The sequence below is a fragment of the Sclerotinia sclerotiorum genome, genomic scaffold (assembly GCF_000146945.2).
Source record: "Sclerotinia sclerotiorum 1980 UF-70 scaffold_4 genomic scaffold, whole genome shotgun sequence".
In the NCBI taxonomy this organism is placed as follows: Eukaryota; Fungi; Ascomycota; class Leotiomycetes; order Helotiales; family Sclerotiniaceae; genus Sclerotinia; species Sclerotinia sclerotiorum.
The window spans coordinates 869,919-895,951 of NW_001820832.1; the positions used below are offsets into that span (position 1 = coordinate 869,919).

The 26,033-nt window shown below is 42.2% G+C and overlaps 10 protein-coding genes across 10 annotated transcripts; 7 read left to right on the forward strand and 3 right to left on the reverse strand.

Annotated features, from left to right (window-relative positions):
* Positions 1–237: 237 nt before the first annotated feature.
* SS1G_03421 (hypothetical protein) lies at positions 238–1,105 on the forward strand (the record flags this gene model as incomplete). Its single annotated transcript, XM_001595282.1, has 2 exons — positions 238–592; positions 690–1,105. 2 exons carry the CDS (start codon positions 238–240, stop codon positions 1,103–1,105), a joined length of 771 nt encoding a protein of 256 aa, XP_001595332.1.
* Positions 1,106–2,197: 1,092 nt separating this feature from the next.
* On the forward strand, positions 2,198–4,428 carry SS1G_03422 (hypothetical protein; the record flags this gene model as incomplete). The annotated part of the gene is made up of 2 exons (XM_001595283.1): positions 2,198–3,514; positions 3,568–4,428. 2 exons carry the CDS (start codon positions 2,198–2,200, stop codon positions 4,426–4,428), a joined length of 2,178 nt encoding a protein of 725 aa, XP_001595333.1.
* A 2,756-nt stretch (positions 4,429–7,184) lies between these two features.
* SS1G_03423 (hypothetical protein) lies at positions 7,185–8,939 on the forward strand (the record flags this gene model as incomplete). The annotated part of the gene is made up of 1 exon (XM_001595284.1): positions 7,185–8,939. One exon carries the CDS (start codon positions 7,185–7,187, stop codon positions 8,937–8,939), a length of 1,755 nt encoding a protein of 584 aa, XP_001595334.1.
* Positions 8,940–9,893: 954 nt separating this feature from the next.
* On the reverse strand, positions 9,894–10,751 carry SS1G_03424 (hypothetical protein; the record flags this gene model as incomplete). The annotated part of the gene is made up of 1 exon (XM_001595285.1): positions 9,894–10,751. The coding sequence occupies one exon, from the start codon at positions 10,749–10,751 to the stop codon at positions 9,894–9,896; it is 858 nt and encodes a 285-aa protein (XP_001595335.1).
* An 838-nt stretch (positions 10,752–11,589) lies between these two features.
* On the forward strand, positions 11,590–11,787 carry SS1G_03425 (hypothetical protein; the record flags this gene model as incomplete). Its single annotated transcript, XM_001595286.1, has 2 exons — positions 11,590–11,639; positions 11,712–11,787. The coding sequence occupies 2 exons, from the start codon at positions 11,590–11,592 to the stop codon at positions 11,785–11,787; spliced, it is 126 nt and encodes a 41-aa protein (XP_001595336.1).
* Positions 11,788–12,404: 617 nt separating this feature from the next.
* SS1G_03426 (hypothetical protein) lies at positions 12,405–13,824 on the forward strand (the record flags this gene model as incomplete). The annotated part of the gene is made up of 3 exons (XM_001595287.1): positions 12,405–12,478; positions 12,782–13,195; positions 13,245–13,824. The coding sequence occupies 3 exons, from the start codon at positions 12,405–12,407 to the stop codon at positions 13,822–13,824; spliced, it is 1,068 nt and encodes a 355-aa protein (XP_001595337.1).
* Positions 13,825–14,507: 683 nt separating this feature from the next.
* Positions 14,508–16,286, forward strand: SS1G_03427 (hypothetical protein; the record flags this gene model as incomplete). The annotated part of the gene is made up of 7 exons (XM_001595288.1): positions 14,508–14,703; positions 14,754–15,177; positions 15,230–15,381; positions 15,441–15,504; positions 15,558–15,744; positions 15,798–15,864; positions 15,922–16,286. The coding sequence occupies 7 exons, from the start codon at positions 14,508–14,510 to the stop codon at positions 16,284–16,286; spliced, it is 1,455 nt and encodes a 484-aa protein (XP_001595338.1).
* Positions 16,287–16,988: 702 nt separating this feature from the next.
* SS1G_03428 (predicted protein) lies at positions 16,989–17,960 on the forward strand (the record flags this gene model as incomplete). Its single annotated transcript, XM_001595289.1, has 1 exon — positions 16,989–17,960. One exon carries the CDS (start codon positions 16,989–16,991, stop codon positions 17,958–17,960), a length of 972 nt encoding a protein of 323 aa, XP_001595339.1.
* Positions 17,961–20,336: 2,376 nt separating this feature from the next.
* Positions 20,337–22,959, reverse strand: SS1G_03429 (hypothetical protein; the record flags this gene model as incomplete). Its single annotated transcript, XM_001595290.1, has 2 exons — positions 20,337–20,627; positions 20,689–22,959. 2 exons carry the CDS (start codon positions 22,957–22,959, stop codon positions 20,337–20,339), a joined length of 2,562 nt encoding a protein of 853 aa, XP_001595340.1.
* A 746-nt stretch (positions 22,960–23,705) lies between these two features.
* SS1G_03430 (predicted protein) lies at positions 23,706–23,909 on the reverse strand (the record flags this gene model as incomplete). Its single annotated transcript, XM_001595291.1, has 1 exon — positions 23,706–23,909. One exon carries the CDS (start codon positions 23,907–23,909, stop codon positions 23,706–23,708), a length of 204 nt encoding a protein of 67 aa, XP_001595341.1.
* Positions 23,910–26,033: the final 2,124 nt, after the last annotated feature.

A 26,033-nucleotide genomic window follows, 5' to 3' on the forward strand; every position in this document is an offset into this window, starting at 1 on the left:
TAAAGGTCTGAGCGGTTTTGCGACAACTTGCTGTTTCATGCAGGCCCGAGAGTCTGTATGAAGGAGTCCTTTGGACTTATTTGTAGCTGTTTAGAACGGATAGATAATATATATCAATCTCATGTGCATACTCTAAATTCGGATCTTCCACATTCAATTTCTATCCGTTTTATACCACCACAACGAAGCTGTCATCACTACACACTAATCCGAGTAACATCACCATCAGCTTCAACTATGTTCGGCAAACTGAGCACCAAGATCGCCCTCCGAAAAGCAGGTCTTCCATCAAATACACTCTCCAGTTTCTCAATCACAAACCTCGATAATGGTGATAAAAAATCTATAAACATGAAGTCTGGGAAAAGTAATGATCCGCCAGCTACGTGGGCAGATACATTTTCGAATATGACTTCAGAGGTTAATGTTCCCAAGAGCTGGAAATCATGGGGGAATCCTGCGCCGGCGGTAGCGGAGGTTGCTACCGCGCCGGTGGTGGGATCGAAGGCGCCTAGTACGGGGAAGTTGATACTTCCGATGGGGGATAGAAGGGCTTGTGTACTTGTTTTTTTGAGGTGCTGTGGATGTGCTTGTGAGTTTGTTTGTTTTACTCGAGTACTGCTGTTGAGATATTTTATCCGGAAAACTCGCGTAGAATCAAGACTGACAGATTTTCTCTTCTCATTCAGTTGCAGAAAAGACCTTCATCGAACTCCGTCGCTTAGCCAATAAACATCAAAACCTACATTTCATAGCCATATCGCACAACTCCAAAGAAGCAACAGATAAATGGGTGCAGCACATCGGAGGAGCATGGTCAGTTCAAGTAGTCACCGATGAAGATCGGGAAATCTATGCCAGTTGGGGATTGGGAGTGAGCACGACGTGGCATTTGCTAAACCCATGGACCGAGATTGCACGACAGAAACTGGGGAAGCAAGAGGGGATTTGGGGAAGAGAAGTCGATCCTAGTGGGAACCGATGGGTGGTGGGTGGAAGCTGGGCTATGGATGAGATGGGGACGATTAAATGGGGTGGTGTGAGTAAGAGTGCTGATGAGATACCTGATTTGGTGGAGGCCTGTAAGAGTGTGGGTGTTCTGTGAGAAGTTAAAAGATGGCTATGATGTAGACTGTGGAGTTTTGGTTACGGAGTTCTGGACTATTAATATCGAAGAATCTCGGAAGTTCGGTTCGCCTGTCTTTTGAAGAGCTACATCATCATACTTTATCGAGTACGAAGAAGTAGACCTTCCTGCGAGATTTCTGCTCTTATATTGGATCAAGGGATTTGTTGATGCAGTTACTTATTGTTTCACAATATGTAAATCCTACGTTTGGGTCGCCAACAATTAAATTATCATCAGCCAGTCGATTACTTACTTGTAAGGGTTTGCAAATAGAAAGATTGAAAAAGATTATCGGAAACCTGGAACGAGTTATCCGTGCTAGACGACAAAAATTATATGCTCCATTTTCAAAATAATGAGGGCTAGATCGCCTTTCTTGTGTCTTAAATAAAAAGGAACAGTATTTCGAGCACCAACCCACACGATTTCCCCTACCTGATGCAACTTGAGCCCCTACCAAAAAGTTCCGAAATCCCGACTCAAAGTCGAGAATAGATAGCATTTTAGCACGTGATTCGACAATCTTGTTTGATCCCCTGGCGCACCATTCCGTATGCGATCTAGGACAATTCGATTTAATGAGCTGACGAAATAGGGGCTCCACCTACCACCTCACCCAAACCTCATCTTCCTTGAATTTTCTGCGATTTTGCTCATGTAGGTTCCGTAAACATTCAAAAAAAGTGGAATTTCACATGGAATGTTGCTCGCGATGATGCTTGAACCCCTTTCCCATAGCATACATGGCCCTTTTCGTTCTGCAAAGTTGTGGGTATACGAAGGATCCTTGCCTGAGCGTCAAAAAAGCTTGGTGAAAAGTCTAAATGCCGATTCAAGGCCCTGATCGCGGTGTAACTTGCCATCTGATATGAGAAAGATATATGGCTCGTATGATTTCCATATCTAGTTTGTTTTGATGCTCTCTTTTCTTGCATTTTGCTCTTGTTGTTGATTGTATTTTTATGAAACTGTTTTGATTGCGATTTACGGCATTGTGTATGGTGCAATAGCACAACCACTCGTTAAATTGAGATCTACATCAGCAGTGTGTTTGATTGGTCACAAACCATGGCGGACGAAGAAATCAAGCGAACGAGCAGTATAGAGGATGGTGGAGGAAAAGATAATGAACATGAGAGTGGAATGACCGGTCTACCGAATCTACCTAGTACGAGGGAAGAGACTGCACAAGAGTTGAGCCAAGAAGCTGGGACAAGTCGAGCACAACCGAGTAGAGACCCGGGGATAAAGCCGCTGAAAAGATTTGATACGCTGCCCACGAAGCGGAATCAACTTTCACCAGATACACGGAGACGAGGACGAACTTTGACTGGCCAGGTTCCTGGGAATGATGACCTATCTTCGAGGGGACAAATTTTCAAGAGGGGGACCTCAATTTTCTCCGGAGAGAGGCGGGGGAGAATGGGTTCCATACCCGAGCGAGGAGCTATTCCTCCAAATGCAGAGAGAGAACCTCGTCCTAGTGGCGTTTCCGATCGCACTCAAGGTTCAGGTCTTCGCCCACGCTTGAGCACCATAAATCGTCAACGAGGAGCCTCTATCCGAAGAAGACCTACCGTGGCGCTAGAAGCTATTACATCTGGAGCCGATGTTGGAGGTGGAGATAACTTTACATTGGCTGGGCCTGCACCAATCGAGACCCTGGTGCAAAACCAGCCCTATGTTGATCCAGGTTACGCCCATCTAAACCCTGCCTATGTTCAACCCGAGAATGTCAGGCCAGTATGGGGTTTAGCCAAGCCTTTACCGCGTGTGATTCGTCCGGGTATGATCCCTTCACGCTCGGAAATCAATATCAATATTGCCCAGCAACAACAACAACAGCAGCAGCCTCAAGATCAGGCGGATGTAGACTTGGAACAAGGTAGGATCGAACCAACCCTCAAATTGTCCAGAATCTCAACCGCCCTTCAAAATGCTAGACAACAACGTGAAAACAACCTCATGGAAGCACATGGGTTGGTTGCGCCGACAACTCTACAGAGTACGGCATCGAGGCAAGAGCCACTGACTTCTCCGTCTCAAGTCATTGAAGAAGAGGGACCGACCGGTAAACCCACAAACACGGATACCACATCCCCAGAACGTTCCCGAACACGCCCGCCCCTCTCATTCGATGGCCGACCCTCTCAGAACTCACAAACTTCACAAATTGATCCCTTCCCCAGTCTTTCAGATCATGATGATCAGGCTTCCGTGACAACAGAAGTTGCGGGTGAGGGTGATCTAGATGGGGCGTGGATTAGTCAAGAAATTCCTTTGGTTGCTTACGATCCCAATTATGATGATGAAATTCACAATCTTCACACACATTGGTCCGTTATTCGATTACGATTCCGAGAACCGCTTGCGGAATTGTTGGCTGTGAGCTCTTCTCTTGTAAAAACATCTCATTTCGTCACTGACAAATTCTTTAGGTCACTTGCCAACTAACCCTTGGATTCTGCGCGGATTTAGTCGTAGTAACATCAGGTAAAAATGCATCTCCTGCGGGAAATGAAGTAACTACCGACTGGGCCTGGGGTCTAGCTTCAATGCTTGGCATTTATATTGCTGGTGGTATTTCCGGAGCCCACCTCAACCCAGCCATTTCGATAATGCTCTGGATATATCGAGGTTTTCCTCTTAGAAAAGTACCAATGTATGTCCTTGCACAGATACTCGGAGCATTCATAGCAGCCTTAATAGCCTTCGGTCTCTACCAAACCAACATTGTCGAATATGGCGGAACCGATTTAAAGAACGGAGATACAATGGGAGCATTTATTACATATCCGCGATATGCCTGGATTAATGCTAGCACATCATTCTTCACCGAATTCGTCGGAACCGCAATTCTAGCTGTAGCAGTCTTAGCCCTAGGAGACGATATGAACGCACCTCCTGGAGCCGGTATGTCAGCTTTCGTCATGGGACTCGTTATTACCGTTCTCAGTATGGCATTTGGCTACAATACCGGGGCGGCCCTGAATCCCTCTCGAGATCTCGGTCCACGTCTCGCACTCGCAGCGCTAGGCTACGGAAAAGATCTCTTCACCGATGTGTATTGGATATGGGGAAATTGGTGCGCGCCGATTTCAGGTGCCATTTTCGGCGCGTTCTTGTATGATGTTGCCATCTTTGCTGGTGGTGAGAGTCCGGTTAATTATCCGAGGAAGAGGATTAGGAGGGCAGGACATAAGTGGAAGAAGAGGTGGGGTGCTAAGTTGAGAAGGATGAAGCCTTTGAAGAAGGGTGAGGATGAGACTTATCGGAGGTGGAAGGAAAGTCAGCAGTAATCTTTTGAGGGTAATTTTTTTAAAAGCAATTGGTGATAATTTTAGGAGTTTTTAATCTTTCGTTGTATATTTTTGATTGGGTTATCCCAGTATATATTTAAAAGAAAGTTTGAACAAATACCGTATAATCTCGGGAGATCCAGGTTCTTGGCATTCAATTTCAATCCGATCGATCGAATATTAGATCACCTCTAGCTTCACTAATTTTCGATTTAATCATGGCTAGAGATTTTTGCCTAACCTGCCACACACGAACCATAACTTTAGCACTCAAACTATCGGACAGAATCGGTATCATAATCGCCCAAATCTGGGGAGGCAAATGCCGAGTTGACACGATAATAAGAATTCTGGAATTTACTCACCGCACACCATTCGAATTCCTGACAAAATCTCTGCAAAAACTAAAATCTCTTATATAAAATTAAATATCAAATAACTTTTTTTATACTGAATCAAATCAAATCAAATTTTGAAATATCATAATTAATTATTGAATAATTATAAAAAATTGTTCATTTTATTTTTAAAAATTTTTGTTAAAAAATGTTAAAGTGAATGGTTCCTGCGTAGCACGTGCACAGGGCACTAGTCCTATTAGGACTAGATTGAGAAGCTCTCTGTAAGAGAGCTTCGCACTTCCGTAGAACTTAGAAGAGAGATTAACCTACTAGACCAATATTACCTCAGTTCTGCCCTATCAGCTTCCCACTATTCCCTGTGTGAGATCATTCCTTTTAACAAAAAATTATATTGTTACGCCGAGTAACAGGAAACTCTCACGTGCAATCAATATCACGTGATTGGCTCAGTGAGGATCAGTGAGCTCAGTACTGAGCTGTATTGATCCTACTGAGTAGCCATCGGCACGAAGGTCTATATAATCAAGATGGATTTCCTTTGTATAGAGCCTCGTGCTCAAGATCAATCATTTAGTATACTCTACTATTAGTTACGAATAGCATATTATTATTGTCATTACTTTAAGTCCCTACTTGACGCCTAGTTATAAACCTACTCGAGAGCCTAGAGCACTTCCACGTGATCTAGACGGCTACCCTCGTAACACAACGAACAAGATAGATAATATAAAATTTGATATATCTGTCTTCATTTAAAAAAGTCAAACAGTAAATTTCTTTTAGATTTTAATTCGAGATTCCAATGAAAAGTAAGACTTATATATCTGATTAAGAATAAATAATTCTACTGGTATAATTTATGTGTGACGCCTCACACCTCCGGGTCACGTGGCATGCCCCGTTTGTATTTAATCATAGGAAAACTCTCTACTCTTGTTTTCCTTCTTCTTTTCTCCTTAGCTTAGTATTTTCTAATACAAGATACTTTACCCAGTATTCTTGAGTGTGACATTATGAATATAAATCTCTTTATAATAAATATATAATATTACAATTTGATAAATTAAACTATATAAAAGAATAAAGAAAAATATATTCAATCATTCCTTTTTGTTCAAATTAATAACTTTGATCAAGCTAGTTAGTGGTGTTTTATTTTAACTAAGGCGGTTTTTGGGCTCTACCAAAACTTTCTGCTGAAATCTCATGTGTTCGATTATTGGTCAATAGATCTCCGAATCATAGTCCTTCCTTTAAACTCTAACGTACTTATACTTTAAATTAAGAAACCCAACTTAGCTCAGTCGAATATACCAAATGAATACGATGTTAGGCTCACCACTCAATATGACAAGTACGATTGTGGATCTGGGTCTATATAGTCAGGAATTGTAATCTTAGCTCCAATAATAATCCTCTCAACGATAGTTCAAAAGATGTCACTATACTTAATATATGTTTATAGGATCTATAACTTGATATTTCACATAGCCTTATAGTCGGATTTTAAACTAGATTAGGAATGTGTTGTAGATTTTCTAGCGCACGAGTATGCGGGGTGGTAATCAAATTATCTTCCACTCTCTAGTATTATTACACTGGTACTAATCAATGTGAACATTCCTCATACGAAGTATACTTCACTCCAAGCTACTTTTCAAAATGTCGCAATCATGTCCTTGGGGTGAAAATTAAAGGGGTTTAGTATGCCCGACTCGCTTAGCGCTTCTCTAGAATCAGTCACTTGAGTCTAGAAAAGCTTATATATCTATCTACTCATGACTGGAAGATCTCAGTGGTCGAGATTTGACTTGTGTAAGTATTAAGAGTGTGGTCTGCTGCGTAGTCTGGTATTTGGTCTGTATTTGTACAAGTATGAAAGTATATTTTCCACCGGATTACATAGGTGGATCTGGCACTTTCTTCTGTGTGGAATTTCTTTCTGGATTTATGCTGTGTATAAAAAGATTGCTGGATCTCTCCAGGATTACAGAATTCTAATATTTATCGCTCTGATTTCGATATTTCATTTTTACATTTATTTTTACGATACAACTATCTTTTTTCTCCTTATTTCTTCAAGCATTTTCCTCTATAGATAGATATCTGGAGGAAAGAGGATTTTGGAAAATGATTATTTCGAAATTGAGAACGGTGATGCTGTTTTGAATTATTGTGGTGCTTCGTTATACATGGAAATTCTTCCTGCCGAAGTATGCCAACAATGTGGTAGATGGGAAAGCGGTAATATTGCGGGATTCTTGGGATCAAGTGAAGGAAGACAATGAAGCCCTGCACAATGTTAAGGTAGAAGGAGAACGTTTGACGACAACAAGTTCGGTGACGAGCAGGATGGAGGAAGTGAGGATATCGACATTACCTGGGGTTGTAGAAATGACGAATTCAGCATCGATTCCTTCACCAACACGAACACCATACACGACACGTGTGGCAGCTGAGCCATCCAGATCCAAGACGGCTCAAAACGAAGCCTCTAAACCGAAATCGCATCATCTTCCGGAGGAGACACCAAGCCCAATATCGCAGGATGATACAAAGCAGGTCACACCGTCGCAAGCAATAATCAGAGATAACTTCCCTTTAGCAATGAATGCTCACTCAGCCGCCGATTTACCACCCATTCCTCCATGGGACAAACCTCTAAGCCCTCATGTGAAAGAAAAGACACCGCTCTTTATTGCTTTCACACGGAACTGGCTATTACTCCAGCAAACGGTTGTCTCGTGGATAACATCTGGTTGGCCAGCAGAGGATATCTATGTAATCGAAAACACGGGCACTATGAGATCCAACGAACTCGGCCTTCTTTCGCTCCAAAATCCTTTTTTCCTAAACCACACTCGACTGCATATGTTGGGCGTAAATGTAATCGTGACACCTACTCTCTACACATTTGCCCAGTTACAGAAATTCTTCCCTTGGACGGCCATCGAGAAAGATCTCGAAACTTATTTTTGGAGTCACATGGATATTATTCCTATCACATTCGAGGAAGGTATTTCTGCGTCCGATGATTATGCCGGGCATAAGACTATATACCAACATGCTGTCGAAGTTCTCCGATCAGCACAATCATCCGATCCGGATCCAAATGCTTCTGATCCAAGTAAACCATGGACAATGCGGTTCTTTGCTTTCGACTACCTAGCTTTAGTTAATCGAGCAGCTTTTGAAGCAGTCGGCGGGTTCGACGCTACAATTCCATTCTATCATAATGATTGTGATATGTACGCTCGATTACTTATGGCTGGATATGAGGTGAATGAGCCATGTCATCTGATGACAACATTTGGAAATGATTTTGCCGGAACGGACAAATTTGGAAGTGGAATAATCTATGATATCGCGCACAGCATCGACGATTTGATTGTCCTATACCGGAAGAAGAATACAGTAGAAGCGAGTTTCGCGGGAGAGACCGGACCAAAAGATAATGAAGCAGTACACAAATATGGCGGAGACCAGTCGAAATCGGTAAAGCGAGTTCAAGAGCAAGAAGAAACTCACAAAATCGCCGGTGGAAATCAAAAGCAGGCTGCGACCGATTTTGATGATGCACAAGCATATGGGAAGGCAATGGAAGAAAAATACCCTCCTGATACCAAAGCTGAGGCGCAGAATGAAGGATATGTGAAGGACACTCCGAAGACTGATATTGATACTAGCGATTCTCATGTCCAGCAAGCATCGGAGATACATCAAGGATTACAAGGAGTAAAAGATGCAGAGGAAAAAGAATTGAGCCCCATGGTCGCGGAGAATCTTTCTCAAGCAGTTTCTTTAGTCAATACGTCCGAGACTGACGGATATGAAAAACGAAGCATGGGAAATTCCTCAAAAAATCCCAAGTTCAAGCCACTAGAGGACATCCATCACGACGCTTCCCCAAAAGAGTCAACCACGCCATCCTCATCCACATCCACATCCCTAGACTCAAACTCAAAATGGGTGACCGACGAGCCCGGTTCCCCGGCCTGCTACCAACTCCTCCAAGACGCCACCAACATGGTACTCGCCAAGTACTCCCAAGGTGCTGAAGGTCGAAATGAATGGCAACATCTACAATCTGGAGGTAAAGGCGAACCTTATCATCGTCTGCAGAGGGTTTTGAAAAGGCCCTTCAGTTGACTATTAAGATGGGGAGAAGAGTTTATCTTGAGAAGTGGGGGACGCTAGAATGTGAATTGATTCAAGATGGGCTCACGCTGGATGATGAGTGGAAGTCGGAGGAAGGATCTGAGTAGTATAGTTGTTGTAAATGGAAGCGGCTTTGTATATAGACTGGTTGGATATCGGTTGAATGTGTCTGGGTGGAAGTTTTGGAAGGACTTTGGTGTTGAACAGGAATCCTCCAATGGTAATAACGGGGAAAATTGCATGGGAATTTTGGATTGTTTGTGTGAGATTTTGGACATAAACTGGATACCATTTGTATTATATATTATGGTGTTTGGATTTAAGTATGTAGAGACTTCCTCTTCGAAACAAAATAGATAAAATATTGCAGAAAGCAGTTCATAATTTATATTTTGTATGCTATTTATTGGTCTACTTTCCGTTTCTCATTTACTCCATTGGGGAATCATACAGATATATTGATTCCCCTCTCACATCGCAATAAGTAATCCTTATTATGGGATATTTCACGATTGCGGTAAATCCATACAATATATAAATGCATTCTGAACCATTTCATGTACTTTTAGCATTTCCCTTCCGACGTCTGAAATGCTCAATACGAAAGTAACCACTGGGGTTTCTTCAGAGCTTTGAGGATAGAGCCATTTGATGTTGTCAATAAAGTTGGGCATTCAAAATTCGCAAAATAGATACGCAAATTGAAGATGATCTTTTGCACTTTAGAATGCTGTGTTCTCCAGTTCTAGTGCTGCACAGGGAATACTTCAACAAGTTCAGTAACTGTGCGGTGGGTAAAATAAGTCGTATAGCAAAGAAAATCCCACAGCATTCAAAACATCTAGAACTCTAAGCAAGCCTGAAGGATCGAATGATTGCTAAATATGAATTGAGAATTGAAGAGTGCTATGAGGTCAGGCACATGACTTCAGTGTGCGATTCATTTCACTTCTTAACAAGATCACCATCTCGACAATCCAGAACCAGCATGTGTCCCGGCGCATGACCCATGACAATTCCGTCCAAGCCAGCGCTCACGACAGCGTGCTGGGGAGTGACACCACATCCCCAAAATACAGGAACCATTTCGTCTTCACGTCCTTTCACTAACACCAGAGGGTTCCCATCATCGTCCATGGAGATATCGCCCCAATCTGGTTTAGCAATGTCCTGAATTTCTAATTTTTCAACAGCATCCCATCCCCAAGCAATTGGCTCTCCGTGAGTAGCCAGATACGGTCTTGTAATGTCCCTAACTTTCTCGATATCATCCTTCTTATAGGGTCGCATAGATACCACATATGTACCCTGATCAAAAACTCCAGCCGGGCATAACATTATATTAGTTTTATACATCGGCACATTTCGACGCTGTCGGATATGTTGAGGCATTAGTCCGCCGTCTATGAGAGCCCCTTCAAAACTGTAGGAGCATCCAATTAAGAATGCTACATGATCCTCTGTCCAATATGCCTTTATGTCATCAAGATGATCGCCCAAAAGTTCGCCGTTCTCGTAGACCATGTATTTTGGAATGTCGGTTCGAATATCGACATCCACAGCCAAATCTTCATCGGCGACTCCCTCAATCCATGACTCGAGGGCATTGTATGATCCTACACTGGCAGATTTGGCGATGAGAGGGCATGGTACGGGATTTCTCTTGCAGAATTGCTCAAAGTCGTCGGCGTAACGGGAAGGTAGAACGATAAGATTGGCTTGGAGGTATGATGGTGCAAGAGCTGATGTCTGTCCTGTTATCTCGCCATTACGTGCTCCTGCTCGAACAGCCGCGCCGGACATTGCGTAAGAGTATGAGTAACAATGAAAATTTGTATCAATGTACAAGCAAGAGTTAGACAAATAATGAAAGCACCTACCACCTACAATCGTACTTCCTTACCTAAATATATAGTTGTGTCAAGCTGAGAATGTCCAACATGAGACGGAGTTCAATCTGCGCTTGGTGTGTGTATGTAGGTTCGCAGGTGGGGAAATGGCCGAAAGGCCACACTATAAGTCGAATATACTCACCCACCTAATAAATAAATGGGTTTGCTTCATCATGTTCCAAGTTGGATTTGATAAATGACATTCATATATTGCGCATCAAGATCTCGTGACAGTTTCAAAGCATCTAGATCTATTCGGATTTGACAATCAAATAGTCTTTCAGGTTTATGTCTAAGTCGCGAGCCGCTCAAGTAAATTCTGGATTGTAAAGATTATTTCATCGTTCAATGTAGAATTTTAAAAATACGCAAATCGAGGAAGCGGATTTAATTAGACAATTCAAAGGAAGGGTCAGCTTGTCTAGTAGAGTATGGGACAAATAACATGACTAGTTTTGCGTTCCAGGCAGGACATTTGAACCTCGGGCATAGGCGACTCTTGCTATTCCTCTGGATACAACAATCAGCCTCACCTGGATATGAATACAACGGAATGTAACCTTCGAGGACAAATTATATACACATGTAGTTTCTATGGTCTTCCGAAAAAGACGCATCTTTAAATGCTTCTAGTCCTGAGAGAATCCTAGTATCACGACTGCTTTGTCCCCACACTTCACAGCTGTGTGCTGCGTCGATTTTTCCTCAGCCCTACGAAAGGGTGCCAATTCACATTTTATCTCCTTGCAATGAATCAATCGGAAGAGAAACCCCCTGGTCAAAAAGTATCAAAAGTTTCGTAAGTCTCAATTGGTGATGTGGCCATACACAATCGCTAAAACCCTTACAGATGCGAGAGGTGCCGGTACAGGAGGGTGAGCTATTCCAGCGATGTTATTCTCGCAATTGTACCAATGCCTGACAATAAAATGCCAGATAAGATGTGATCGCATGCAGCCATGCCCTGCGTGCCGGAAAGGAAATCATGAGTGTGTTTATCCTCAGTCCGAAAAGTCGAGGTGCGTTTCTGTGCTTCTTCTCGACCAAAACTCCTCTGACACCATTCCGTTTTTCTGAGTCTAGGCCGGTCCCAAAAGGTTACGTACAAGCTTTGGAAGGCCAAATAGCCTCTCTGGAACTGTTTATCACCAAACTTATCGCTGCAAATGCTTCCAAACGAGACGAAATGTTGGCTAATTTCAGCGCTTCTACGAATCACCTGAGTCCACAAACGAAGCAATCATCTACTTCACCAAAACCCAACCCTTTAGACACTCCGAATATCTCAATACGTCCACGGACTGGCCATCTGAGAAAACTTAAGGACGGTAATTCGGCTGAATTTTATGGTGCGACCAGCTTTTTCCAGATTAATCCGTCAGAGTATCTAGATGATACTACTACGTCTACTTTACTACAACAGTCAGAAATCACTTCGCCAATTTTGACACAAACTTCGATTATCACAGGTGGCTCCATGCAAGAGCACTTAGCTTTTGCTCCTCGAAGCGATATTTGCAAATACCTAATGAGGATATTCTTCCGACATCAATACCAATACCACATGTGTTTGTATCGGGAATATTTCCTAAGAGACTTCGATGCTGGTACTGGACCATATTACTCAGATCTTCTCATGTATGCCATCTGTTCGATGGGCGCTCTTGCCAGCGAGAGCACAACCCAAAGGGAACTTTCCGATATGTTCTCCAATCGTGCCCAAGAACTCTTATATGGATATGCACTCGAATTCCCAAATCTAACAACTTTACAAGCTCTCATACTGCTTGGTCACCGAGAAATTGGACATGGGAAAACTTCAAAGGGGTGGCTATTTTCTGGCATGGCTTTTCGTATCGCCCATGAAATGGGGCTACATCTCGATCCTACTAATTGGAAAGGTTCTAACAACTCCTGGATTGACCGGGAAATACTACGTAGAACATATTGGGCTGCCTTTGTAGCAGATAAACAATTGAGTCTCTATTTCGGAAGACCACCCGCTCTTTACCCTGGAGAGTCAGATGTCCACGACACTGTACGAATTCCTTACCCACCAGAATGGAAGTCTCTTCTCAACAAGTACATTATGCCAGGTACATCGGAAACTGCGTACGAAGATGGTCTTACACTAGTCGCTTCATGGGTTCACCAGATTGAGCTTTGCAAGATCTTACATGGAATGATCACGAAAGTCTTCGAGAATAGAAACTTGAATACTGATCCCACGATCCTGGCGACCTCGATTAGAGAGGTAGATGTAGCTTTGACGAAATGGCTCAAAAATTTACCGGCGAAACTTCAGTGGACAAAATGGAGCGTGGCCGACGTGCCCCCTTTTGTACTTCATCTGCAGTAGGTGTGACATATGAGCGTACGATGAGGTTTACTAACACCTAATAAGTATGCAATATCACACAGCGATGATAATCCTTCACCGTCCACCGAGAGCTGCTTTTAAAGAACCGGGAATCGGCGAGACTGAAGATGTTCAAATATGCTACGAGTCATTGGATATCATTATGAAACTCCTCCGAATGCACTCTAACAACCTTCAGAACTATCCCTATAGACACCTACCTATTACGTTTGTCCACACACTTGCATCGGCCGCAAGTATCATATTGATGAGAAGATACATCAAAGGCTCTTCTTGGAAAGAACCCATAGTGTCAAGAGCTTTGGATCAAATATTAGAAGCTGTAAATGGTGTATCATTGACATGGACATGCGCAAACCAAATCCGAGATGTCATTACCTCTGCTATTAAAAAACCATCAGCAGAAGATCCTCAAAATGCCTCCCCAAAGGATTTTGATCTCATGGCGGGCCTTATTGATCCTGGAGTTGACAGCACGGCTTCACTGGACGGTGTAGACTGGGATAGTCTTGCCATGAACGATACTGATTTTGAGATTTTCATGGGGAACGATTTCGCTGTCGATTTTTCAACATGTTCTGATGGATCTTTTCCGCAGATATGAGTTTTAACTATCGCTCAACATTCTAGTCATTGCGCTGCCTACTTTAATCTCCCGGTGACGGCTGAACTGATATCAGAAATATTTCGGCTTCAATTATCGAGGCTAAAATGCTCCTTCATTCATTTCTAGATTTCAGAATACGGAATGCACGCATTGTAGGTCAATATATGGTCTTTCATGGATATCAAAATACATCTCTTCATATATTGATATTACTCAGTTATCTTTCCGACGAGATAAACATTATTTATGGGGTTCGTAAGATGTGGGACCGACTGCATGGCACCAACGGAGTTCCTCCACCGTTGGCGCATCATCAGTCACACGAAGTAACTATATTAGGTATACTTGCATACGCCACTAGCTGAATGGACGATTGTCGAAGGCTGCCTTTACGATGATTGATCATTATTAATACTGATAATTTCAGATAAGTACACCGGTACAGATAGCTGGATGATCTTGCATAAATGCTTCCGATAGATATCTTATCGGAGTGACCCCGCGCGCGGGACTGCAAGCCCGCCAACATGAAATTCCCAGCCCTGTTCGTCACACTCTTCATACATATAATAAGTGTATGACTACAATGGTATCTTTGATATCTATCTATATTGATCAATCCTCGCCATTTCAGTTGGTTGGCATTATTCTTCTCGATACCCCGCATAAGCCAATCCAGCATGGAACAACCCAATAGTGAGAAGTTGGGGCCTCTCCATGAGAAACCTGGGGTTCTAGACCACACCGACGACTCAGAAATCGATGTCTACATTGATCCCGCGAAAGAAGTAAAACTACTCGCAAAACTTGACCTTGCTTTTACGCCGGTGATAATGCTGGTATATTTATCTTGTTTCTTGGATCGTTCAAACATTGGTAAACATCATTCATAGCCGAGAACAAGATCAGAAACTAACATTCATTAGGCAATGTAAAAGTCGCTGGTATGTTGAAAGACATACACGCTACGGATCAGCAATTCTCTATCGCTGTATCAATCTTCTACGCGACTTATGTGACTTTTGAGACACCAGCAGCAGTATTGATGAAAAAAATCACCCCTCGTGTGATTTTGTCTACGCTGTGCGCGGTCTGGTCGCTGACTACCATTTTTACTGGATTTGTCCATAATATTGGTGGTCTTTATGCTACAAGATTGATTCTTGGATGTTGCGAAGCAGGTCTATTTCCCTGCTTGAACTTATACTTGACAATGGTGTATCGCCGAGAAGAACAAGCTAAGCGAGTTGGATATTTGTTTAGCTGTGCTGCATTGTCTGGGGCATTTGGAGGACTCTTGGCTTATGGTATTCTTCAGATGGATGGTGTTTCTGGAGTTGCGGGCTGGAGGTTCGTTCTCATTGTGACTAAAGGATGATATGAGGGTTGCTAATTGTTTCAGGTGGGTGTACATTATCGAAGGCCTTTTCAGTGTTGTTGTCGCTATCGTCGTTTGGTTTGGCCTTCCAACCGATCCCGGTAAAGCTTGGTTCTTGAACGCAGAAGAAAGAGAGATGATGAGACTGAGAGCTATTCAGAGACAAAAGTATATGGGTGAGCCATCAATACATTTTGCGTGTATTCGTGAAGTCTCAGCTGATCCTTATTTACAGGCTCCGAGAAATTCTCTTGGGAAGAATTCCAAATTGAACTTAAAGACCCAAAGCTTTATATCAGGTATACACAAGATATCTTTTCCTGATTGACCTACGTGCTAACTGTGACTTTAGCGCTGCTATCCAGTTTATGCAAGACTGTCTACTATATGGGTTTAGCACATTTTTACCGTCCATTCTAAAGGCGATGAACTATAACACGCTCCAAGCAAACTACCTCACTATACCCGTATACATGTGGGGCGCAATTAGTTTCCTCTTTTTAGCTTGGGTATCTGACAAGATTAGTATGCGTGGACCGGTAAGCTATTTCTCGGGGTTTTAGGATAAAATGAAGACTGACCAAGATCCTAGATACTATTCTTTGCCAACATCTTCGGAATAGTTGGTTATATTTTGCTACTCACAGTAAAACATGAAGGTAAGCTACGATTCCAGACGCCATATCATATCATACAAAAGCTAATATCTACGCAAGGAGTAAAATTCTTCGCCACGTTCCTCTGTGCCATCGCCGTCTATACAGGTCCTGGTCTGAACATAACCTGGCTAAACGTCAACGTAGCACCACATTACAGACGTGCAACAGCAATTGGTATCCAGCAGTCCATTGCCAACACGGCTGGAATAGTTGCTGGACAAATATATCGCACTTCCCCATACGTTCTTGGGAATAGTTTTTCTCTGGGAGCATTATGTGTTGCTCAAGTGTTAATTGTAGTGAAGGTTTGGTATGTGAAGAGTCAGAATAGAATGAAAGAGAGGATTGGGAAAGGAGAGATTGGGGATAGGAGAAAGGTGAAGACTGGGGATGGAGAATTAGATTTTGAGTATCATATTTAGGTTTTGTTGGGGGAATGAAGTTAGTGGGATGTTTTGGGTATCTTCTGTATGAATGTTAGATGTGCTTGCTTGTGTGGTTGATAAATCATAATGTAGTCGTCGGAGGAACTGGTGAATAAGAAGCATGCACTCTGTGGTCTGCAATTTATAAGTCTTACATGGGAGATGTAATGCTTCATTCAACTGTCTGTACAATATAGACAAGTAATGTTTTGTCCAATTATCTGCATGTTATAATTAAGGTGATATTTATTACCTTAGATATTGACTGCTAGAGTAAGAAGAATCCATATAGGATACCAGGGGAGATTAAATAGTTATGTGTGATGCAGTGAATGAGGAAAGTAAATGCAATGATGAGAAGGAATTATGTAAATTTAATTAAGAGAAGCTTCTAATATTACCATTTTAATAAAACCTCTCCTCGATATATCAGTAATTACAGTCCTACCCTATTTCTTTAATTATCCACCAATTTCAGCAATTTAAGCAAAACACTACTCCGTATGGATAAATCAGGGAATCTATTCCTCATTCAGACTAGTTTATAAAATTAGCCTCGTCTCGAACCATGAATCCGCTCTGACTTCAAATTCATTCGCACACCCTGCACATTCTAAAACTTCTCCCACATCTCTCAAGATTATTAACTTCAACTTACTTATGCCATCAGCTTTCCACACATTTAAGCTCGTTCCAGCAATGGCACAAAACGCTTCCGCCCGTCAGTCGCAAATCTCCGCACCACAACCTGCTCCCATCCTTCCTCCTTCTACCCCAGCAAATTCGCGTCCATCGCCCAACATGTCCTCTTCAACACAACCACAAATTCAAACCCCTACAATGCCAACACCTAGCAGTGAATCGCGCATGCATCCTCCAAGTATACCACGAAGTTTGATGACGCCAGCAAGAGAATTAAGAGAGAGTTCCGTCGCGAGTAGCATTGGAGGTGGAAGTGCGACGCGCAAACCGAGACAGAATCTAGATGAGCGCGATCAAATTCAGGCATTGAAAGCTTGCATTGCTCAAAAACACAATTTCAAAGAAGGCACCAAAAGTCAATTTTGGAATGGAGTTAATGCACAATTTCATGAGTCTACAGGTAAAGTTTTAGCGCAGATGAGCGCCACGGTCGCAAGATTGGTAGAAGCTCGCAGGAGACAGGTGTGTGATTGGGAAAATGAAGTTATACCAGAAAAGCCTGGTGGTGAATTAAATGCATTATTGGATGAATGGATTGAGTTTCTGAAGGTGGAAGATGCAGATGCGGAAAATGAGAGACAACGACAAGTCGATGCGAGAAGGAGGGTAGAGGAATCTAGAAAAGAGGCCAGAAAACAAGTGATTGCACAAGAGAATTTAATGCAAAATCAAAGTCCAGGTGTGAGAATCGTCGCCGGCCCAGCTCCTCCACAGCCAGTCGCAGATATGGGACAAAATCAACCTCAGCATCCTCCTGCTGGTCAAGAATTGGTATACCAATCAGCTCCAAATGGAGAATTTTCCGATGCGTTAGGATTCCGCCCTCTCAAAAGACGAAGAACTACGAATAATGAAGATCTTTTACCGCCACAAGTTGCCACCAAGAACCAATGGTTCACTACGGTCAAGACTATCGACTTCCTCCTCCACCTCCTCCCCCTCCATCTGAACCACCGCGACGCGAAGTAGTAGAAGGACAATTGAGCAAAGAAGACTGGTGCGATATCATGGGCAACGATGCACGATTGCGGGCTCTGGAAAGCAAAGTCGATAAAATCGAAATGATCGTTTCACAAAATAATAAGTTGTTGTTGCAGTTATTAGCGAATCAGAAGATAGATGATAAGGACAAGGAGAGAGAAAGAGACAAGAGGAACGATTCAGAGGATCATGATAGGGTGCCCGTTCATTTGGATGCGGAATTTGAGAGGGATTATTTGTGAGCCTACCCTTGCGCTTCGATCGCATTCAATTATATCTAGAAAACAGACATTTGCTGAGATTTTATCTTTACTTTGAAAGAACGGGACGCTACTCAAAGACCCCATTACCCATAAATGATTAGCTGAGCTTTCGCATGATTTTTTCGTCTAGGCTTTATGGGTACAGCAGAATTCATCTTCATACCGGGCTATAGTCTGCATAGGGCATATCAAGGGTTCTTCTTAATCTACTAGGCGATACCGTAAAATACATCGTCGACTATCTCTCTTTCACTCTGGAATTTGTAAGTAGATTTGTTTATTCGCTTGAATATATCTACACGAGGCTAATAGCATTAAAATAGTGCCCAAGGTTCAAAACGCCTTTGAGAGACCTCCGATCAAAATGGCCCTCAAATTTCCTTCACATCTATCCTTATTCTTCTCTTCTCTCTTGTTCTTTACAACCCATTCTAGCTTACTCTACGCCGCTACTCCAGTAGCAAATAACCTCCCAAATCACAATTCACAGAGCGAAACCCAGAAAAAAAAGAGCCTCAACAACAACACCAATACTAACAGTCACGATCCGATGTCTCTTCATCAAGCAAATCTAATTTGAACAAACTGTCTTCGTTCATGGATCCATTGGTCTCTTGGTTTACTTGTTATTTGTATTTGTATTATTACGTCTCTAGGTACACATTTTCATTCCTTCATTATCATTGCCTTTGCCATTGTCATTGTCATTGCCTCGAAAACATATCCATCCAAACATACAATATTACCTAACCTCGTTCTGGATAACGGGGGTTTGCTTGCTCAGGGGTAGTATTGGAGGCGAGGTTATTTGGGGGGAAGGGAGGGTGAGAGTGGATGAGAAACGATACGAGGAGGTTGATGATGGATGGGCGGATGGACCTCATACAGATATACACACACACGCACACACATACATACATACATAGGTGGTTCTTTCTTCGCAGCGGGTGAATGAGAATTGAATTGAATTGGGAATACAAACTCAGACTAACACTTGAAAATGAAAATGAAAATGAAAAGTAATACATAATATGATATAATATAATATATACATATATCCGAATTATCCAGTTCTGTTTTAGTTTATTTATATATCTATACAAAAATACAAACAAATTCTCGAAGAAGATAAAATAATATATATAATAAGATGTTAGAAGGAATGACCTTACACAGGGAATAGTGAGAAGCTGATAGGGCAGAATTGAGGCTATATTGGTCTTGTATATAAATCACACATTATCTAAGTTCTACGGAAGTGCGAAGCTCTCCTACAGAGAGCTTCTCAATCTAGTCCTAATAGGACTAGTGCCCTGTGCATGTGCTACGCAGGAACCATTCACTTTAACATAAGATTTATTTATAGATTTACACTAATTATAGATCAAGTATTGATTACTAAGTGTGTACAGACAGGTATTTATTTTGAATTTCAATTTCAATTTCATTTGCATTTTCCTTATCTACATAGGATAGGATAGGTAAGTAGGTAGGTAGGTATCCATGCATCTGGAATGAAATGAAATAATTTATACTTTATTCTCTTTCCCTCTCCTTTTTCCTTTCTTCCTCTTCTACATTCCAACCCATCTCATCTCATCTCATTTCCCACCTCCCATACCCCATCTCCTCCTTTCGACCCAATATATCCCGCACCAATAATATCCACCGTAAAACTTCAATCTTTTCCCTTCCTTTCCTTATTCACTCTACCGCCCTAATCCATCTCCCATATCCCCTCCCCAAACGCTTTCCACCCCTCCAAGAAAAGTTATAAAACTAAACCTCCCCCACTAAAAGACCATCAATTAAAACCAGCCATCCCTAACGCCAGTCGTCCCACCGGCTCACGACATGTGTATATTTTAGGCTCCTACCCATTATAATCCGAACCCAAAACCTAACAAAGTCCGCAATCCAGACCCATGATCTAAAGCGACAAAAGAAAAAGAAACTTCCTGCTTGAAGTAATGCCACCAGAAGGAAAAAAAACAAAAGAAAGTTCCATCGTCAAAGCTATATGCTATGTCACGTCGAGTCTCAAGTGTCAAAACCGCGTAATCTCCCTCCGTACTTTAGATCTTAGATTAAGGTCACTCTCTCATCCCACAACCACCTCATTATCGACTCCCCCGCCACCTTGCCCCAACAAACTCAATTTCGTACTACTTCCCCCTTGTCCTATTAATCCACTCAAGCTCCCAGAATTTCTATTTTTCTTCTTTGCTTTCACCACCCCTTGAGCATCCTTCTTCTTCGCATCAGTCGCATCCTTTTCCGCTGCTTGTTGGGAACTGAAGTCCTTCCATTTCCTCCAACCATCAAAATCGATTAGTGCTTGCATACATCCCCACTCCATGACTTTACGTTCGAGCCAGACGAAGTTAACGGGCTATTTGGAATGTGTTAGCATATCAATGAGTAGATGAATAAAATATGAGGGCTAAACAAACCTTGGTCAAGAAATCATTACAACCGGCCGCCAATGCCTCATGTCTATCGCTTTGCAATGAACTAGCTGTCAAAGCCACAATAATAACTGGACTCTTAAAAAGTACCGTGCTTGGCAACTTATCCCCGTCTGATGGCTCCTCCTCCAACTCCCTTTCGCTAGGCGCACTACTACTTGCACTGCTGCTAAAAACTCCAATACTGTTAAGTCTCTCCAATCTGCGAATTTCCTTTGTAGCTTCAAGTCCAGACATGATAGGAAGTTGAATATCCATTAGTACTAAATGAAAACCACCACCTCTCCATTTATTTACTGCTTCGCGACCATTCATGGCGGTTTGCCAGCGGACTTTGAGACGTTTCATGAAGGCTTCGAGGAGTTTTAAATTGATAATATTATCTTCGACAATGAGGACATTAATCGGTGGAACTGCGCCGTTGAGCATGCCTGCTGGTAATGAAGGGTGATCAACACCAGCTTTCTTCTTAGCTCTTCTTTGTGGTCGAGGGGATGATACTCTCGGAGGGGGTGTAGCGACTCGCTGGGGTGCAAGATCCTGATTTGGCGCAGGCGGAGTCGGAAGCGGAGGGGCTGGAGGCACCGCGGATTTTTCTGAGGCACTTGAGTGAGTTCTTGATCTCCCACCACGTTGAAATTGCGTACCATTGTTTGTAATAGGAGCTTGGGTATGTCCACTAATGACTGTAGGAGATGAAGTATGAGTCCGTCCTATCCTTGGTCTCGAGCTATGATGTCTTCTTGGAGCTGATGGAGATGGTAAAGCTGGTACATGACCGGTGGTAAGTACAGACATGGCATGCGCTAATAATGGAGCTGAATGTTGATTTCCATTTTGGACCGGGACACTATGTTGTAAGCCTGGAGAAGGAACGGGGATTGGCATAGGAGGAAAGTAATCCGATCCAGCTTCAGTAGGTCGTCCTTCTTCATAATATACCGGGTGCACGTTAGGCCTAGGAGAGGGTTTCGGTGTCCTTCGCGCAGGAACATCAATTACCAAGGCTTCATCCACTGATTGACCACCAGGAAAATAAGCATCGAGCGTTCGACTCATGGGTTCCTCCGGGCCCAAAGTCCTTTCCTGCCTTTGTTGCTCCCTTGGTACAATCCTTAAAGTAACATCGGGAGCATCGAAACTTCTTCCCAATGAATTGGCATATTTCTTTAAAATCATCTCTCGCACATCATCGACCAAATCATCCTCATGTATAGTAACCAAGGTCGCGGAGGCGCCAGGCCTCTTAACCCATATCTTTCGAGTAACCATCGCTGCGCTTATCGTTAAAGGACCGTGATTGGAAAAATAATCGACACCAACGGTTCCTCCAGTTGGTGGGTTGACTTGAGGTTGTGCTGGTAAATCCGTCTCTAATAAAGTCTTGATTAATTTTGTTTGTTGATGAGGAAGTAAGCTTTGGCGTCTTGATAATTCGGGTTTTCGAGGCGTAGATTGGTGGGTATGATTAATTGGACTGATAGGGCTTTGTGGTGTTGAATTACCAAATTTCACTTCTCTCGATTCTGATTGCGGCTGATGCTGAATTTCATCCTTTTCTTCTTCCTCTTCTTCGTCCTCCTCCAAAACTCTTGGTATATCTGTATTCGGAGTGGGAAAATCCGTTGATGTAGAAAAACTATCGTATTTATTAATTTCCTCTTCGATGATCAATTCGGGATTGATGAAAGGTTGTTGTTTGGAATTTGGGGTTGAAGGTGCACCTGGTAGTGAAGTTGTTAGTTTGTTTTGTGAGTGTGAAGGATGTTGCAGATCGCTACTCATACTATTTCGAAAGTTTAACCTTAGTTCCGCGCCAATTCTATCTTCTCCTCCATCTCCTCTTTCTGCACCCATTTCCATCCCACTACCATTATTATTATTATCGTCATGAAAATCATGGACTGGAATTATTTCTTCGCGGTTTGATGCTTCTTTGGAATCTCGACTTTGGTTTTGACTTTGACTCTGACTCTGACTTTGGCTCTGACTTGGACTTTGATCTTCAACCATGCTATCCCTATGCCCAGAACCTGAACCGTTCCTCGATGAACCATTTGTTGACCCTCCATATATTGATGTTCGATGTAACCTAAAACTTGCTCTTGATCGTAAACTGCGCGTGGTCACTTTATTCTCTCCTCCCGCAGGATGAATCTTTTCTTCTTCATCTTTCACGGATATTATCGAGGCAGTATGGGAATGTCTTCGCTGAAATTTGGCTCGGAATCGTGTTTTGAGATCGCCTATCGTCATTTGGAATTTGTTGAATATGGTTCTTCCTCTCAGGCCCAAGAGCCTTGTCTTCTGAGAAAGTAGAGTCGTTAAACCCCTTCCGGACGTTTCGCAGATGTTTCGATGTCGAACCTCTTGTGATGGGTGAAGCCGCGTATGAGTAAGGTCGTTGAAGATTCAAATATAATGCTGTACAATGATTACACACGGCATTCGGAGAGTTTTGTTGAAGGGTAGTAGGGAAGAAGGGTAAAAGGGTAGACACAGTAATGCTGTTGATTCCTTTGGGGTGTGCACTCGGTCGGTCTGTGTCGCAGATGAAGTAAATAAAGTTGTCGTAGCAAAGTCAATATTGATGTATTTATTAAATATCAAGGACGGAAAGAAGTCGGACAAAACACAGAACTAAAAATACCCATGGTCAATAAGATAGAAGATAGAAAATCGAAGAAGTATTATTATCATCAGATCAAAACTCCTACTCCGCAGAGGAGAGAAAACAAGTCATTAGTTGATTAGTTCTATTATTTTTATTAACTAGGTAGTAAATATCAATATGAACATCCCATTCCCCCATCCCCCATCCATCTCTTCCAGCTGAGAAGCTCGGAATCTCTCTCTCTCATCGTAACTTTCCATGCGAATCTCAATACTCCGTAGCATTTAATCTTTTAATCACTGCTAATCTCGCCTTCCACCACGCCAGCACATTATCAAGCTGTAATTTCACTGGTTCCCTTCCTTTTCCACCCATGCGGATGGCATAACTAGGTACTATGATTGTTCCATTTTATGGAGGTTTTACTCCATAAAAGCCAAAGAACCGAGTCGACCCAGACCCATGACCCCGGCATAGAAGCATTTTGCACATCATTTTCCCCCTTGTCCTTTTCCTTTTGGCCACACCATTCGCTGCTCTGAGACCAATTGAAGCCTCTTGACTCTTGGATAGCCTTCTCTCCCCAGTTCATAATCTTCCCCTCCTTGCCGCAACAACTCCTACCATAGTACTTTATACGGAGTATATATCCATTTCATCCCATACTGTCGTACAAACTTCGATGTTCACAACCTCTGTCGATCAGCTGTCAAACCACCCACCAGTGACCATCAAAGACACCAGAATACAACCCGGATTCACGCTAGAACGCGGAAGCACTGCAGTCACTGACAAACAAGTAGCATAGCAGCCACCAACGCCTCAGCTCATCTACAAGTAGATAGCTAATTCTTCAAACCATCCACCCGCATCAGCATCCTCTATAACCCCTCTACAGTACATCCGGCAAACAAGCCGACGATCCCAACGTGGAGGTTTTCCATCATATCAAGCCTATCAAGCGTTAATCCGCCCTATCTCACGCCTCATTCAGACAGATGCAAAAGGGCACGGAACCTAGGTTCCAAATCCACGTTCGAGACCCTGTCGTGCATCCCCCATGAAAAATCGTATGATATCTCGATTTTCTTTATAGTATACATAGTCTATATAAATTACATTCGTCCATATTTAGTAATCTACTCTACTCGCCGAGTATTTACTTTTTCTATCTTCTTCTATTAGAGTATCGGTGAGGCTGTATTATTTAGTGTTGGTTTGGTTGGGTAGCTATTAGTTAATTAGGTACCGGTGTACTTTGTCATTGCCTTCCCCATAGACCCCGCTATACCAGACCGAAAAAATTAGATTCGTTTAATTCAGTAGAAAGATATTTTCAATATCAAGAAATTCAAATATTAAAGTAAGAATTCTGGAATTTACTCACTATATATTGTTCGAATTCTTGTCCAAATCCCTGCAAAAACTATAATTTCTTATATAAAATTAAATATCAAATATATTAAAGAAATTATTGTTACGTCGGACAGTGACATAGGTCACGTTCTTGATCACATGATCAAGAAACCGACAAATCGAGATCGGTTTTGCGGTGATCGAATTGTCGGGTTTATAGCCATCGGTTTTTTAACGAGGCACGAAGGTCTATATAATCAAGATGGATTCCCTTTGTAAAGAGCTTCGTGCTCAAGATCAATCATTTAGTATACTCTACTATTAGTTACGAATTGCATCATTGTCATTACTTAAGTCCCTGCTTGACGCCTAGTTATAAACCACTTCGAGAGCCTAGAGCACTTCCACGTGATCTAGACGGCAAACCTCGTAACAAAAATCCCCCCTCTCTCTCTCTTTAAAAAAATCATCAATTTTGTTAAAGTGAATGGTTCCTGCGTAGCACATGCACAGGGCACTAGTCCTATTAGGACTAGATTGAGAAGCTCTCTGTAGGAGAGCTTCGCACTTCCGTAGAACTTAGATAATGTGTGATTTATATACAAGTGTAACGATACTATACTGGAGGCAGCGGCTGCCTAAGGTTTCGTCTGGTTGGTAGTTGTGGGTTAAGGCTTTATCACTGGTCTTCACTTGGAAGTGAAGTCGTTACTAGATCAAGTAGAATGTAGGTAAACTAATTGATAACTAAGTTGAGCACAAAGCTCCTTAACTACGAGACTAAATGAGTGTTTATATACCCTATATCATCTTTTGAGGACCTTTGGGACCCTTCGGTCCTCAAGGTCCTCGAGGTCACGTGAATTAATGAATCGTGACAACAAGACCAATATAGCCTCAGTTCTGCCCTATCAGCTTCCCACTATTCCCTGTGTAAGGTCATTCCTTTTAACAAATTTCAAAATAATACAAAACAATACAACTCCACTCAACAATACACCCCAAATACTTTTCAAACCCCTTATAAAACAAATCAATTCTCAATTTTCAAATTTAATTCAATTTATCACTTCACAATATGAAAACTCAATTTCTACTTATCAAACCAAATCAAACTAAACCAAACACATACCTATCCATCTCCCTAGCATCTGAAACCTAGTGCAATGATGATTGATCTGTCTATCTATCACTATACGACTTGATTTTAGATCATCTTATTATATATAGTTTGAATTATTATTTATTATTTTTTGGGGTAGGGTAGATTTAAGATGTTGCTGTTGATGCTGATGTTAGGTAGAAGTAGAAGCTACGCGGTAGATATATATTTAATCAATTGATTCAATTCACTCTTTGT